This window comes from Argopecten irradians, chromosome 7 (genome assembly GCF_041381155.1).
Source record: "Argopecten irradians isolate NY chromosome 7, Ai_NY, whole genome shotgun sequence".
Classification (NCBI taxonomy): Eukaryota; Metazoa; Mollusca; class Bivalvia; order Pectinida; family Pectinidae; genus Argopecten; species Argopecten irradians.
Window position 1 is genome coordinate 14,938,346 of NC_091140.1, and position 16,458 is coordinate 14,954,803.

General features: G+C 34.6%; 1 protein-coding gene across 1 annotated transcript; it reads right to left on the bottom strand.

Annotated features, from left to right (window-relative positions):
* Positions 1-1,839: 1,839 nt before the first annotated feature.
* On the bottom strand, positions 1,840-16,316 carry LOC138326739 (sorting nexin-25-like). Its single transcript, XM_069272751.1, has 6 exons — positions 16,234-16,316; positions 11,138-11,417; positions 9,877-10,037; positions 9,582-9,713; positions 8,649-8,844; positions 1,840-1,950 (listed from the first exon to the last, which is right to left on the bottom strand). The coding sequence occupies exons 2-6, from the start codon at positions 11,363-11,365 to the stop codon at positions 1,840-1,842; spliced, it is 828 nt and encodes a 275-aa protein (XP_069128852.1). The 5' UTR covers positions 11,366-11,417; positions 16,234-16,316.
* Between the last annotated feature and the right edge of the window lie 142 nt (positions 16,317-16,458).

Here is a 16,458-nt window from a genome sequence, read left to right on the forward strand (position 1 = left end):
CTTCACTTTAAAAACATTTGGAAATCAATTACAGTCAAACCTGCCTTAGCGACCACCCATTTATAAAGATAACTTACTTAATAAGATCACTTTCTCATGGTCCCAAATAGTCAATTGGTGTATGTATTACGATTTAACGACTAATACAGCACATGTACTCTGTTACCATATCGGATATCAGATAATTGTCACGTACGTATTATAGCTACTAAAGATATGATCGTACAAGTGTAAAACAAGATTGCTATTCATTGTTTGGTATAGGAAAGGTCGTCCTCGAACCTGTTCCAATTGTCAATGATCTGAACTTTTTTCTGAGAACTGACATGTTCCGAGAACTTCGTTATCATCTCAATGTGTAAACCGGTATTAGGCGCAATGCCAATTCTTCTTTTATGTTAAATTGTATGACGGAATTACTACCCGAATATGATATAAAAATATTTAGATGAGGTTATATTTTGGCTTATTTGGCGTTTGGCATGAAAGCGCCAAAATTTAGCACACCAAAATCTGCCTAAGTATCTATTTGTTTTTATATAACGATCAACACATTTACATGCCATTTATTAGATATGCGAACACGTACTCTAGGATCATACATTTAAGGTATGCTCTTTCAATCAGAAAAAAAATCGTGTGCGAATCATTAGATATGTGGCTATTATTATCGAAGACATACATTTCAGAGGGATGTCAATGTATCGATACAGCTTCAAAACTAATCACGCTAGATTTTCATTTTTGCGGGATCAATGCGTATAGACAATATAAAGAATGCTTATCTTTCAATCAAATGAAATTATGCGCCGAAATTAACATGGCATAGTAAAACGCCAAATTTTAACACACTAAAATTTATCCATCCAGTTTTGATACAAACACGCCAAACTATTCCGACGCCAAAATATCCCAATTTACGGAAACTGTCTAATCTCCAGTAGATTTTTGAAAAATAACATTCTATCCCAATTCTTTACACTCTGATATCGCAAAGCTCCACCCACTTGTTCCCAGCTGATCCTGCGATGTGATATGTACTGAAAAAGTACAGCATTTCATGCATTTTCTGACAGAAGTATCGATTCGATAATTTATCTTTGCATTTATGGCATTTCGAAGACGCCTGTCTGTTAGGAATCTTATAATATTTGTCTATAACATCGTTGTGAAGTTTGCTCCATGATCGATTGATTTAGATAAAAAAACTCAAGGGTTACGATGTTTTCAAATGTATGTTTTGGGATTTCCATAGTGATTTCCTTTGTAATAAGTAGAACGCGTCTTCTTTTGTCAAGAAAAAATAAAGATATCACAAAAGGATATTAATTTACCTCTGATTGTCTCCCTTTGGAGGTTTTTTCACATCCAGACTGTTATTTATTTCCCTGAACTATATCACTGACATTTCCATTTGCTCAATAATAGTGGGCTTGTATGATCGCGCGGCCAAACAACGATGTCCATTTTTTCGGACACAAGCTGTTCATCAAGCTGACGCGCCTCAGACAGTCCAATATTCCACATATTAAATTGTCAGTTACGACAACAGTGGAGCTAGAAACTTTTATACTTAACTAGTTTTAAGGTGCGCGTTGGTTTTCTTTGGCGAAATGTACAGAAGACAAAAACATATTGTCAGTATTAACTTGAGAATGAAAAACGAAGGTTATTTAAATGCCTTGAATTGCTATACGCTATTGAATTATCGCGCGTTACTCAATTTGTCTTCAATCCTAGGAGAATAATAGGACCATTGATCCCACAAGAAGCCAATTCAATGCTTATATTTCCGTTTTCTTTTATTTTAAAGCCAACCTGTAATGCACATAGTTATTGCTATCCCAAATCTCCCGCAGGCCTCATCATTGGAGCCTCTTCTTGTGACGCCATAAGTACATCCGACGTCATAAGAACCCTCGGCGTCATTTGCGGTGAAAAAATGAGTCCCTGAAAATAAACATAAAATCAATATGTTCCATCTTTACGATATTCAACATTTTAAAATCATAACAACAAATACTGTTGCAAATAACATAGAACAATTGGGTTTTTTTCATGCAGGTAGCATGTAAGTACGCACAAAAAATGCGCATTGCGTTATTACGTCATGACGTCGTTTCAGGACGACGTCACAATACATGTTTAACATATCACTACACAAACGGGAGTTATAGCAGAACTAGGATCTCATTAAGTCCCTTTTTAGTTGGTAAGGTTATATCGTTATATAATGTCAGTTCAGATCAAATGGAAATATTGCTTGGTTGAAATATGAAGTTAAAAGCATATCCCAAAACAGACAATTACACAAGTGTAAAATAAAACAGGTGTGACCACAGTTGAACAGTAGAGGAGAGGTCTTCCAGATAAAAGAGTAGACCAAGTCTCTTGTGACGTCATAAGCATCCCGTCGTCCTAAGAATCCCTGAACGTCATTCGCGTTATAAAAAGGAGTTCCTGAAAATAGACAAGGTTTTTTTTAGGAATAACTTGAACATATTTTTATGCTATGGAAATATAACTAAAAATGTGAGAATACATATAAACCGCGTTTATGATGAGAGTACGCTCAGATTTGTGTGTTATATTTCCATAACATAAAAAATATATTGAAATTAATCCTTATAATTCAAATTACTGAAGACAATTTTTTCAATTTTCGAACTTCCTTTCAGTGCGCTTTGATGTATGAAGTCATTACGCTGTTATCATAGCCAATCCGAAGCGACGTTATAAACAGCGACGTCATTTCTTTCCTTTATGGACTAATATTTATAAGTCGATGAAAATCCTCGTTAAAACCAAAATTGAGTTATAATGTATTCTGTAAAGCTATATAGTGTCTGTTCAGAGCTAATGCATATATATGTAAATGTAAATCGTTTAAATATATACTACTAATAGAGTTCTGGACAAATCGAAACCACATGTCTCAAATCTTCGTGGTCTGTTAAAGGGAAAAACACACGTAACCTTTAATTATAACATTGCACGGTTTTACATGTTTGATTATCGGCACAGGTCATCTGGGCCTCTTTATCATCCATTTTATTGAAAAATATACTTGTACTTCAAAAGGGAAAATATTGAGAGATCTTCGATTTAAAATCTGATAAACGTATTAAAAATCAAACCATTTATTTCTTAAATGCACGCTTTCGTGAGTCATTAATGGTAGACATCTGATCGTTCATTGTATGTACAAATCAATTGGAGTGTTTATCGTTACTATGCAAAGAAATTCTGAGAAGGCCTAGTATAGGTATGCCCTTTTATAGAAATGGAGTATAAAACGCCCGTGCCTATTAGCTAGAAACCACTCAACACAGATAGTCAGACCATTAGGTGAGTTTTCTACTTTCACTTACAAAACTGGTGTGGTAGTTTCTATCAAATTTTGAATCCGTATTAGAAGTATTTTAATCCCATTTACGTTTTATTTTCCGATTGTAAAAATATACAGATAAGATTGTCGATTTAATATTAAGGCTATACGTATACAGTACAAGATGACTCCTAACAGGGTTATCAAATAATGCTTTTAAAGAATATTTACAAGACTCAAAAATGCATTGCAGTCACCAAAGGTGACGCACACATCATGAAATTTGCCAATGACTGGATGAAATTGGAAAGAGTTTTAGAATAACATTATTTTGTTTCTTTATTACCTTTTTTTCTAATATTCTTTAACGGAATTTTTGTGTGTGCTATTTTGCTTTGAAACTAGTTATGATGTTACGTGTAATATTTTGAATCACAGAGAGAATAATGAACCTTGTAAGTCATTGTCAACTCTTCTTTCTCTCATTTCTTTTAAGTTTTCCTTTTTTGCTGTTTCAATCGAAATCTTAAGAAAAGGGATATCTTGCAAACAAAAGCATTCAATGTAGAAATAATGCATTTTAGGAAAAGTTTGCTATTCTGAATTATCAAAATGCATTAAAGAGGAACAACTAACATCAAGCATATATGCAAATCAGTTTGGGGTTTTAAAGAGAAAACCCCTTTTAATATTTGTTGATTCCACACCGACACCTTTCGGTATAAATTCACTGCTGTATTACACCATAATTATAGAGCTGTGTCCAGGAATCAGATGAGTGCCGTTTTTAAACGGCATTACACCTACAGGGTTGGTATGTCTTTATTCATATACAATTTCAAAGAACATGCCTCCATATTCAGCAACCAAAAATGAACTTAACAAATATTTAATATTTGGAAAAGCAAGCGAAACGTTTACATGCTATATATCCTTTAGACATCTATTAAAAACCTTAGTTTTGATGAATTAAACTGAGAAAATCCTTCATGGTTTGGAAAACATATATAATGCTTTATATGCATTTGTAACAACACAAAACTTATTCCCTGGAATATTTTTTAATTTATAATTGTAATATTTGTTTTGTTTTCTTTATCAATATTTAGATGAAAACAATTGTCATTTTATAATAATTAAAAACACTGAAAAAATGAAATGATCTTGCTTTGACCGGGTGTACCATTTTCACTTCATTGTATACGTAAATGATATTTTTGATAATATTATCAAAATTCATTTTGAGCTCTTATTTGACTTTGTAAAATTAAAATCTGTATACTGTAAGTATTGCAATTCTCCAAATGTTGGTAACTTTGATTGGCGAATAACTTACCAAAAGCTCTTCTTGATTCGTGATTAAAATAATTGAGTTTCGAAGATATCCCCTCTCGATCTATCCGTATGTTGCAAACACAAAAGCAGGTAAAACTTGCAAAAGTATCTCATTTGTAGGGATAAATTACACATCCATAAGCAGGGCTGATTACCATATAAATCTTAAGCTTTTAATTTTTGACTTGTCGGTGATGGTGATAAAGTTATCTAAGATGTTATAAATTAAGTTAGATGAACTAAACTTCACAAATATATGAACATTAAAAGGTAATTTATACCTTTTGATTTCAAGTCATTACAACAGTCCTTAAATATTGGTATTGCATTTCCAAAAAAAAACAACCACCTAAAGGGTAAAACTATTTACTTACGCATTTTACAAGTGATGTTGTGTTATTTTAAAAGGACAAGCTGAAAGAGTATTAAGTATATAATTAAAAATTAAAAATGTATTGGTAAAATAATTAAAAAAGTCTAGAAAAACAAAACTGCGGGAAAGAGGAGGTTTTAGCTCAGTTGATGTAATCATGTAAGCATAGTTAAACCTCCATTTGTAATTGTACATATATTATATTGATTGAGGTCAAAATTTTAGTTAAGAAATAAACAAACGTGCACGACACCCGAATTGTGCAGAGCGGCCCTAGCATAATGCACAAAGCGACATTGCGACAATAACTGGAATGACAATAAGCGGAGCGAAAAATCGATCATTCGACATGATTGTTTCGTTGTACTGTCAATTAATTCTGTTCGTAAATGCGACACGATTAAAGTAGTAGTCCAGTAAAGATAGGGTGTTACCCCAAAATAATTGCAACAGAATTTTTTTCTTTGTTTTTACTACAGATCTGACTTTGTTTTATACAAGAAAAAAAGTCGCCACTGGAAAAAATTGGGAAAGTGTTTTTCTTGACCCCCAAAAAATCAGAAAAATAGGGATATTTGCATAATTTGCCAACTTTGAAGTCAAATATAAACTTAAATGGTCATCATGAGATACTAGAAAATTACTGTATGGCAAGAACGTTATAAGGACAGCACAGATTGCCAAAAACCTAAGTTGAAATCAACACAGGGAAAAAGTATGACAACATGAAAATTGCATAATTATGTCCTTGTAACAGCCAAATATGATTTGTTGGATTGTTAAGACAAAAAATTGTTATTATCAACAATACTATTGATACTCATTTTGGTGGAATCTTTTTAAATTAAACTTGTTGATTAAAGGCTTTAAAAGTAAAACATTTTACTTTCACTACCTGAGATAACATGGTTGCTCAAAGTTGGTCTTTTGGCCTTTTCCAAGGATATGTTGAAGTCCAAATTGAATAATATGTCTTTCTTATTCAATAATTATTCAGTAAGTACCGTCTCAAGTGTTTAGATAGTTATTAATTCAGATTCTATGTAGGCTATACTCACCTAAAAGAGACAACTGTATCAAGATATTCCCAAAAATAAAAGGCATGAGGTCGATCAAATCCTCATTTAGTGCCAATTTGACTAGACTTCTCTAATTGGCGAAGTCCTTAAGTTGAAATATCAAAAATGTGAATATCAATTTTGTGACTAATCAGAATGCAAAATCCTTTGGCAGATTAAACCACCATAATGGAAGTTCTTTATAAAGTGAAAAGTTTCTTTTTTATCTAATATTTGAATAGGTCAGTTTTCATTTTTCCATAATGGAACCGGATTGGTGTTACATAATTTTCAATGAAATGAAAGGATAAAATAAAAGTTCAATTTCAATTTTATAGCATAAAATCATCACAGTTCTGATTTATTTACTGTCAAAATTTTATGACAAACGAATAAAGCATATTCGAAAAATTAAGATTTTTGTATTGCAAATCTATGGACTTAGACATGATTTGGTATTCAGCCAAATTAACGTGATAGGAAGATTTTACTACTAAATAATATGTGCATATTTATACCGTTTTTACAATAAATGATCAAATAACAAGTTCAAAATATACAAAAAAGGATATAACATATTTGGAAGCATTTGCTTTTTTATTTTCCGAAATATTAACTACCAAAATGGGAGTTTTGCCAAAAATCAAAGTATAAAACACTTCAAATTGACACGATCAGTCAACTTGACGGGTTAATATTTACTTTTTTCTAGCTAACATATTATCGATTATACTTTAATATCAAAGAAAATGTAATCCTTTAAGACATAAAACATTAACTGATATTGTTCAGGGTAAGATTTTATAAATGTTTGCATCTAAAAAGGACAAAAACGGTATTGCTAGCTAAATTCAAAGGTTTTGAGCCGTTTTCATCCTTCTTTATTTCTTGGATTGACTGCAATTATTGTATCATTTCAACTTATTTGTACTAACCTAAAGTTTGTCTTACTATATACCCGATTTCATATTTCAAGTATTGCAAAAATAGCAGATATTGTACTTCAAAAGTGTTGGTTTCTTTATATTTTCTTATTTTTCGGGTGTTCAAAAAACGACTTTCCGAACATGTGATTTTTGGCGACTTTTATCATGGTAAAATACTAAGATCCTCCAACCAAAAAAGCAGAAAACAAATTCTGTTGCAATTATTTGGAGGTTAGGCTTGTATTTTTCATATTTTTACTGGACTATAGGTCACTATCGTTGATATGTGTATTTTGAAAAAGTTTTTTCTTGATAATAATATTGTACTTTACGATTCGACGATTAATACGGGACATGTACTCTGTCACCGATAATAGATGATTGGAAAGGGGCATTATAATGATTAAAGGTACCAGGGAGATTCAAGGTTACTTTTCATTGTTTGCTACATAAACCTGTTTTGATCAGTCTGTTCCGATTTCGCAAGATCTGAACTTTGTTCTGACAAGTTCCGAGAATTTGATTATCATTTAAATGCTGTTGAAGGCGCCATGATTGCTTAAACCTGTTTGTCAGGCACAATACCAACTCTTGTTTTATTTATAATTCAATTGTACAAAAGTGTTTTATAATCTATTATGCAACCGAAAGTCCATGGTATGCGTCAGACAAATATTACATTGTTGAAGAAACTATCATACTCCTCTATAATATAGCATTAGCTTACCTAAGATGTCACCTGAGCGAATACTGAGAGAAAAAATACGTCCACTCTTTCAACTTAATTATGGATGACAGCACAAAACAGTATCTTATACTTGATTTGTTTGAGTAAAAACACTATCTTTGTTTACCTCAGTAACAAAAGATTTTGTAATGAAAATGTGTATTATCAATCTAATTTTAATCATGCCTATTGTTTAGATATCTAACGAAGGTCTACCATGTGCACGCGGTTTGTTTACTGTAGGAAAACAAACAGAGCTAGTAATAAAGAGAAAGTTTCGTATTCAAATCACACGGGTTTTTTTTTTATTTACATATGTAGTTGTCGGATAACGTAAATTATCTGTATGAAGAAGCCGAAGCCATGTATTGTTTTAGAAAATGACTATGTCATATAATGACCGGCATCGACTGATCATCGTGTAATTAGACCATTAAATTTGATTCTTGACGTAACCGGAAGCGATCGGTCGTAAGTAGGTTGCAGACGAGAACATCCCCAAGAACATTCACGCAACTAACTAACTAAACTACGTTTATAAGCGGTAACAAAGTCAAGTTTGCTGTAATCCATTCCTTTTAAACGTATGATTCTCTCTTTTGTGATAACATTCACATTAACAATCAATATCGGTCGGTTTTAACGAACACTAGGCATACGTGCGGTGCACTAATGTAAAAAAACGACTTCCGATCGATTAAATCCGGATCGTGATGATCGGTATTCGGTTAACTTCTTCAAACCGAACCCTCTCTAAACCGGCCGAAATTATATGCACCGACCATGATCGGTTTCGGGAGGTTCCACTGTACATGTATTTTCTTATGTTAAATGTACATTTACAAGGTTAGGACTTAATATCAAAATACCATATACAACTATTAGTGAATATGATAATAACCAGGGATCCATGAATACCTGCTGATGTGACGATCTCTCGGAGAATATGTCGTATGGTTGTACAGCCACTGTAGTTGTCTGGGAGGAATATGAGAAGAAGAACCTCACAGAGCTGGCTAAGGAACTGTCTCTCTGCTGCTTCATTAGCTAACCAGGGATGTAAAGAGAACTTCCTGTCATCTCCAACATTACTGTCACTGGAATATCAAACATACATTTTAAATTATTAATCACATGTCTTAAGAATAATACATGGCATCTTTGAGAAAATTTCCATCAATTGCATACATGCAATATATTTTATCATAATCATTACAAATAGAGTACAGATTAAGCTTGCTTTTGAGTACATTATTGTACATTGTATTTTTCCCTTGGTCTACAATATGTAATTGTAATTCTAGATTGGTAAGCCTACTTCTAGCTGCAGTACTTATCCCTGTGGTAAGCTGAACTTTTGGCTGCTGTCCTTATCTCTGTGGTAAGCTTACCTTTGGTTGCTGTCCTTATCTCTGTGATAAGCCTACTTTTTGGCTGCAGAACTTATCTTTGTGGTATGCTTACCTATTACTAACAGTACTTATCTCTGTGGTAAGCCTACTTTTTGGCTGCTGTACTTATCTCTGTAGTAAGGCTACTTTTTGGCTGCTGTCCTTATCTCTGTAGTAAGGCTACTTTATGGCTGCTGTCCTTATCTCTGTGGTAAGCCTACCTTTTGGTTGCAGAACTTATCTTTGTGGTATGCTTACCTATTACTAACAGTACTTATCTCTGTAGTAAGGCTACTTTATGGCTGCTGTCCTTATCTCTGTGGTAAGCCTACCTTTTGGCTGCGGTAATTATATCTGTGGTAAGCCTACCTTTTGGCTGCGGTAATTATATCTGTGGAAAGCCTACCTTTTGGCTGCGGTAATTATATCTGTGGTAAGCCTACCTTTTGGCTGCTGTCCTTATCTCTGTGAAGTGAGAATGAAGTTTTTCCACTACATCCTGTGTTATCAGCTTCATCATGTCCACCTTTGATAACCTGGCACTTAGTCGTTTAATGATGATCCAGACATCGCCCCTAACAACAGCAATAACACAACACATATACTTTTATTTTTACATCATCATCCAAACTTAATATGCTTTAAAGAATGTGTATATTGAATCTTGTAAATGTATATTCTTGGTAATTTAAAGCACAAACATGGAATGCTTAGTCATATCAATGTCTATGAACTCACATGATAGCTGTTAGGAGAGATTCCTGGTCTTTAGATAAATCCTCATACCATGTCAGAACAAAATCTCTCAAAGACAAGTCTATCACTTCTTGAAGAGCAAGGTCAATATTTCTCGAGATCACAACTTTTTTAGGCTCTCCTCTCTTGTCAACTTTCCTTTCCTGTCAAATTAGATAATTAGATAAATAATAATAATGTATCATCAGCATATATGATGGAACATATTGGTTCACCTGAAGTCTCAATTTATTTTCATTTTATCATAGTTAATTCCCTTTTTCTCACTGATGGAGTGAAGCAAAATGCCGTAACTCTTGATAAATCATAATGTCTTACTTTGAGATGCCATAATTGTCATAAGGCAAATCTCTATCTTGCAAAACTTAAAGGGTAATAAAATGAAATGTGAAAGAAAATCAAGTAAAAAAATTTGGAGGTAGAAATTTAATTAGTCCATTTTAATAAGTCATTATACATAAACCCACATAGCATATAGGGAAATCCTGTTATATAAAGATCAAGTGAGAATAAGGATATTTATCATAATTAAAGTGATATAATCTTGGTGCAATTTATGTATTTTATGCATGATTTTTAAAAGTTTTTTTGGAATAATAGAAAGAATGGGCTGGTATAGATAAATAAAGCTGTTAATTGCATACAATTTTACATCATCTTTTTATACTTGATGCCATTTGTATTCAGACTGCATGTGTGTTGTCATAAAATTCTTCTAACTGCTAGCTATAAGCATGACTAATTCTAAATCTACTCTATATGTAGTAAAATCCTACAGATATTTTAAAAGAAATCAAAATATGTGTAACCCTGGTCAATACTAGCCGCAATACTAGATTCCTAGCAGAGGCAGGCATTAAATCTATTGTAAATCTTGCACCCTATTACATATGTATGATCACTTTTTAATAACTCTTACAGTCTTAATTTTTGGCATCTATAGATCTCATTACAGAAATGATAAAATGATAATTATTTTCTTATACTTCTCAAGTTAGTCTGACTAAGTCATATAAGCCTTATAATTAGAAATAAAAAAAAAATAAAAAAATAAATGATATTCAGTCAGCAAGTTTATAATACTTTTCAAAGAATCATTAATAGGTTTAGAATTATTAGTTTCCAGAATTTTTAGTGAGTACAGCATATATATAATGAAAAAGACAGATTAAAGTTTGATTTGGAAGCATTGTATGTTTATGATTGAATTTTGGTAAATTTGTGCAAATTGCTATTACAGTACCATTAATTTTTGTATCAATACATTGACAGCTGATTCCTCAGGTGGAGCTGATGTTGGTTTGTACTGTTTCCCTCGCACAAGTGACCAAGATGATCCTAGGAATATTCCGGCCCCAATGACAAGTAAATGGAGTATCACAAATAATGTGGTGAAGAGGAAATCATACTGGTAGAGGATAGCCATGACCAGGCCACCACACCCAAACACTACACTCTGGGCTGTATTCATCTTCTAAACATATGTCCTGGTAACAGCGGTCATGGTATTACTCACCACATGTCTAGAAAATAAAAATAAAAAATGATTTCAACAAGACAAAAAGATACCTGGATCCAACCAGTAGTCGTGATGGAACAGTAGTCGTGGTTGTGTGCATATTCTACTGTGCATACAGATTTCCAAATGTCTGGAGCTGCTGACAAATAATTCATAATGGTGTTCTTTTGTTTATGTGGAAAAAATGTATTTCATGGGTGCAAACAATTATTTTTTTCCCAAATAACGACTACTATTCCTTCACAACAACCGGCAGGGTCACAGTACATAAACCAATAATTGATCTACACTCTTGTCAGATACAGTTATTACAACTCACATGATTTAAAGCTATGTGCAATGACAAACTCAGTGTTCAATCTATGATTATTTTTTGTGGGTCCTTTTCAATGTTTTTTTGTGAAAACAATGGGTCCCACAGTGTTATAGATATCCATTCTGTATCTGTATCTGTATCTGTTACGCCGCTATATCCCAATACTGGTAATTTTGCGGCGGGTGAGAGAGAGAGCGCAGGAGGTGGTTAGTAGCGTGTTTCGAGTGCTGATCTGAATGCCTCGATACTGCTGCAATGAACTACACTATTTTCCAGGTGGTTCCAATCTAGTATAGTTCTAGTGAAGAATGAGTTCTTGTATTGGTCAGTATTTGGCGATTTAACTCTGAAGCCTCTGTCGTTGTTACATATTGATCTGTGAACGATGTTGATGGAATTAAAGTCACATAGGTTCTTAGCAGTAATTTGTCTTCCCTGTGTTTTTGGTATAAGGTAATCTGATGGAGTTATAGCTGGCACTAACCCCTCCCGACCCTGTATAGATATACGAGTCTGTTGTGTCGACGTCTGACCTCTAATGGTGGTAGGTCCAGATTGTTCAGCATTGTTGTTACACAGCCTGTGTTGTTGGATCTATAGTCTCCCGTGATGAATCTTGCTGCACGGTGCTGTATACGCTCTAGGGTATTGATGTCGTTTTGGTAATATGGGTCCCATACTATTGATCCGTACTCTAATATTGGTCTTACTAATCCAACATATGCGCTACGCCTACTAGATTGTGGACAGCTGCGTAGGTTCCTTCTTAAGAAGCCGAGGGTGGAGTTTGCTCTTTTGGATATGTTGGTTATATGTTGGTGCCATTTCATGTCCTCAGAGATGGTAATACCTAAGTATGGATTTGATCGCACCTGTTGGAGGATGGTTTTGTCCAAGTTGTAGAAGTGAGTGGTCTTTTGTTTAATACTTAGGATGTAGCATTTCTTAGCGTTAAACTTCATACCCCATGTGTTAGCCCAGGTTTCCAGGTGTTTAAGGTCTTGTTGTTAAATTACATGGTCGTTGTGCAATCTTATCTTCCTATGAAGGAGGCAGTCGTCTGCGAACAGGCAGGTTTGTGATTGGACACAATCAGGGAGGTCATTGATATGACATAGAAACAATATTGGTCCTAGTACCGTACCCTGGGGGACCCCTGAGTCCACAGACACTGATTTGGATTGGACTCCTTCCAGGATTACTAGAATAGATCTTGCAGTTAGAAAGTGGGATAGCCATGAGTGGATTGGCCCATCTATTCCATAAGATGTCAGTTTGTGTAGCAGTTTCTTGTGTGGAACGGTGTCGAACGCTTTGGAAAAATTAAGGATGGCACAGTCTGTTTGCGTATTATTATCGTGCGAGTGCAGTAGGTCTTTCATGGTGACGATGAGTTGTGATTCACATGAATACCCGCTCCTGAAGCTGTGTGATTGAGGTTGGTAAGTATGTTATTGTTCTCTAGGTGGTACATGAGATAGCGGCAGATGATGTGTTCAAGAATTTTGCATGAGACGCAGGTAAGGGATATGGGTCTGTAGTTTTCAGCCAGGTGTTTATCTCCCTTCTTGTAGACGCTAGTGATGTTTAATTTGCCTTCAGCCAGTCTGTTGGTAATTTGCCGGAGTCCAGGGATAGCTGGAATATGGCACTGAGCCCGGGGGGTAGATTCTCTGAACAGGTTTTGAGTACTGTGTTTGTTAGTGAGTCAGGTCCACAAGCTTTAGAGATGTTGAGGTTGGCAAGAAGTTTGTTGACTCCATCTGTGTCAATGGTGATGTTGGTAAGTGGGTGTTTGATGTTCCTTTTATCTGTTTTTGGTAGTGGCTCCTCCTTGTTTTCTTTGGTGAAGACAGACTGGAATTGGTTTAGTAGGATGGTGGCTTTGTGTAGGCTGTCGCTGGTAAGGATTCCCTTTTCTTTGAGTGGTGATACTCCAATGTTGTCCTGTTTCCTTGATTTTATGAAGCGCCAGAAGGGTTTGGTGTTGTTGGATTTTAGGCCTTCTTCAATGATGTTATTTATGTAGTTGTACTCAGCTTTCCTGAGTTGACGCTTAACTTCACGTTGGCAGGTCTTGTAGTTTGTCCAGGTGTTGGTTTTCTTTGCCTGCTTATACAGTCGTTGTTTGTGTCGGAGTAGTTTCTTGATGTTGCGGTTCATCCATGGGAGTGAAGTGCGAGTACTAGACAGCTTGGTTGGTATGTTCTTATTCATACTGTTGGTGATACCCGTCTTGAAGTGTTCCCATGCTTCGTCTACTGATACCTGATCGTCTATCAGTGATTTGGTGCTTTGGGAGATCATGTTGCAGTCAGATTTGAGGTGTTCCCAGTTGGCATCTCTGTACTTAAAGATCTTCCTTCTCTGTCCGGTGTTGTATGTTGGACGTATATCCATGTCTGTTACGATGGCATCATGGTCTGAGATACCCGTTATACTGACTGAGGATTTGGTAATTCCCAGAAATTTCATGTGTCCTTTTAAAATTCTGTGAGTCCAGGACTCGGGATGCGCATTTTGTGGTGGCATGATTAAGATGAAACATAACAAATATCAACAAGGGATTATATTGATAGTTGTAAACAAGTAACTAAGGCACAACGTTCAACCAATTTTTTTATGTATTTCTGGCTTTTTTTTTCATATTGTAACGAATGTTCATTTGAGATCAGCTGACTGACGATCAGCTGTTGTGTGTTTATGTTACTGAACTGTACCCTGGTGTGTTTACATGAAATAAACGTGTAATCACGATTAAATTGTATATTATTAGCAGTACATGGCAAATGGCAATGTTTTTATCTAACTGACCATGCTATCAGATGGTAAATGTATGTGATAATAGATTGTATGTGAAATAGTTTGTTGGCAAGTAGTGTGTCATTGGCAACGATAGCCGCCATATTGGATCGTGACTAAGCAGGCGGTCAGAATTTGAATTAGGTATTTTGTCTATGTAAGCTCCATGATCAATCTTATGATTTAATTCAGTGATCGTTAAGACAATAACAATACTATTCATCAAAATGTGTTTAATACGTACTTGTGGCGTGCAAAGGTCGATTTCATGACATATTCGGTCTGAGCAGTTGTACTGCTTTCACGGTGAAATTGTTGACGCTGACGTTCCGGCTGGTTTTTGTGTACATTTTTAAATACGGCTCGGAAACGGAATCAGATACTTGTAACTATATTTTGTGTAATTACAGAACATTTTTCAGTCGATAAACAGTTGGTTTACGCTATGTATAACATTTTCTTTGTGCTATCATTTTTGGCACTATATTGTGACGTCGGCAATGTACGACTGTTATTGTTGTAAACAGTCTGGAGGGCCTCCACTTTGCCTCCACTTTTTCCATATAAGGAAATGTGGACGCCCGAGGGGTATATAAGGCGGAGCGATTACTGTGATTTTTAACGTCTCCTCCCGGCATCGGATACGTATTCTTGCGCCATTTTGGTTCTCATCATGACACATTAGTAGCTAGGCCTACAGGAGTTATCTCCCTTATATAGATTATAGGAAAGTTGGCATAACTTATAATACAAATCGTCTATTGTTCAATAGGGATTATTACAAGATATTTAGAGATGAATCTTGTAATAGAGGAATTGATAACTTGATCAATTTCCATAAATAATTTGTACTGAGGTACAAGAGTCTAAATAGTTAATCTTGTAATAGTGAGATTGATTATTACTTGATCAATTTCTATAAATTATTCTTAAATTCTATAATATTTGTATAGGATAATACAAGAGTCTAGTGTACTCTTGTATTTCTATTACAAGATATAGTTAATCTTGTAATAGTGAAATTGATGATTACTTGATCAATTTCTATAAATACTTTTGTTCATTACAAACACAGTGGTTTAAAAGCCTTGAGTATTTCTATTACAAGATATTTGGAATTGTGAATCTTGTAGTAGGGAAATTGATGCATTGCTCAATTTCCATAAATAATTGTAGATAATTTATTCTGTTGTCGCGATTGTTGCTATTGCATCTTAGTTATCACTTTGTTGTTTCTTTATAAAAAGACAAGTCATATATTATAACAGGGAGTTTAACTATCAACTTAGATAATTGTACATTTGTACTCGCTACCATTTATAACTTCTATATTCTGGCATAATCTCTAATTGTACAGTAATTAGAGTGATAGAGAGTGTGATTACACATTGTGACTCTGTATCTGCAGAACCAGAATTATATGTATGAACTTGTATTGAGGCGTTGAGTTATTCTTTCCAATAATTGGCTAATCAGATGATCTGTGATCACAACCCAGTATTTTAGACTTGAGTGAAAAACCCTCAAGTAGAGACGAGGAAGCAGTTCGTTTCAATATAGAAACTAACTGTTATACATGGCCCTGTGTTTCAACGGTAACACCCCCGCCCCCTCCTTATTTCCCCCAGCCCTAGGTAAATGAAGGCACTGCAGTAATGTTGTAACTCTTTGAAGAGTAAATAAAGAAGATCAGCATACTCACACCGACCGTTTAGCACCTTAAACAAAACATTGAACTGCATCTAGTAAACTGATGTTTATTATTATGTTCTCGCAAAATCACGTTTGATGAGCGAGAGTTGGTTGTAGTGGTGTGTATATTTTTCAAATCGTATGACTTTTTTAAGGAGCTGAATTAAGGTGAATTCGAATAAATAACGGAATCACGCATTATCAACTAGCACATTGATAACAATATTAGAGTATG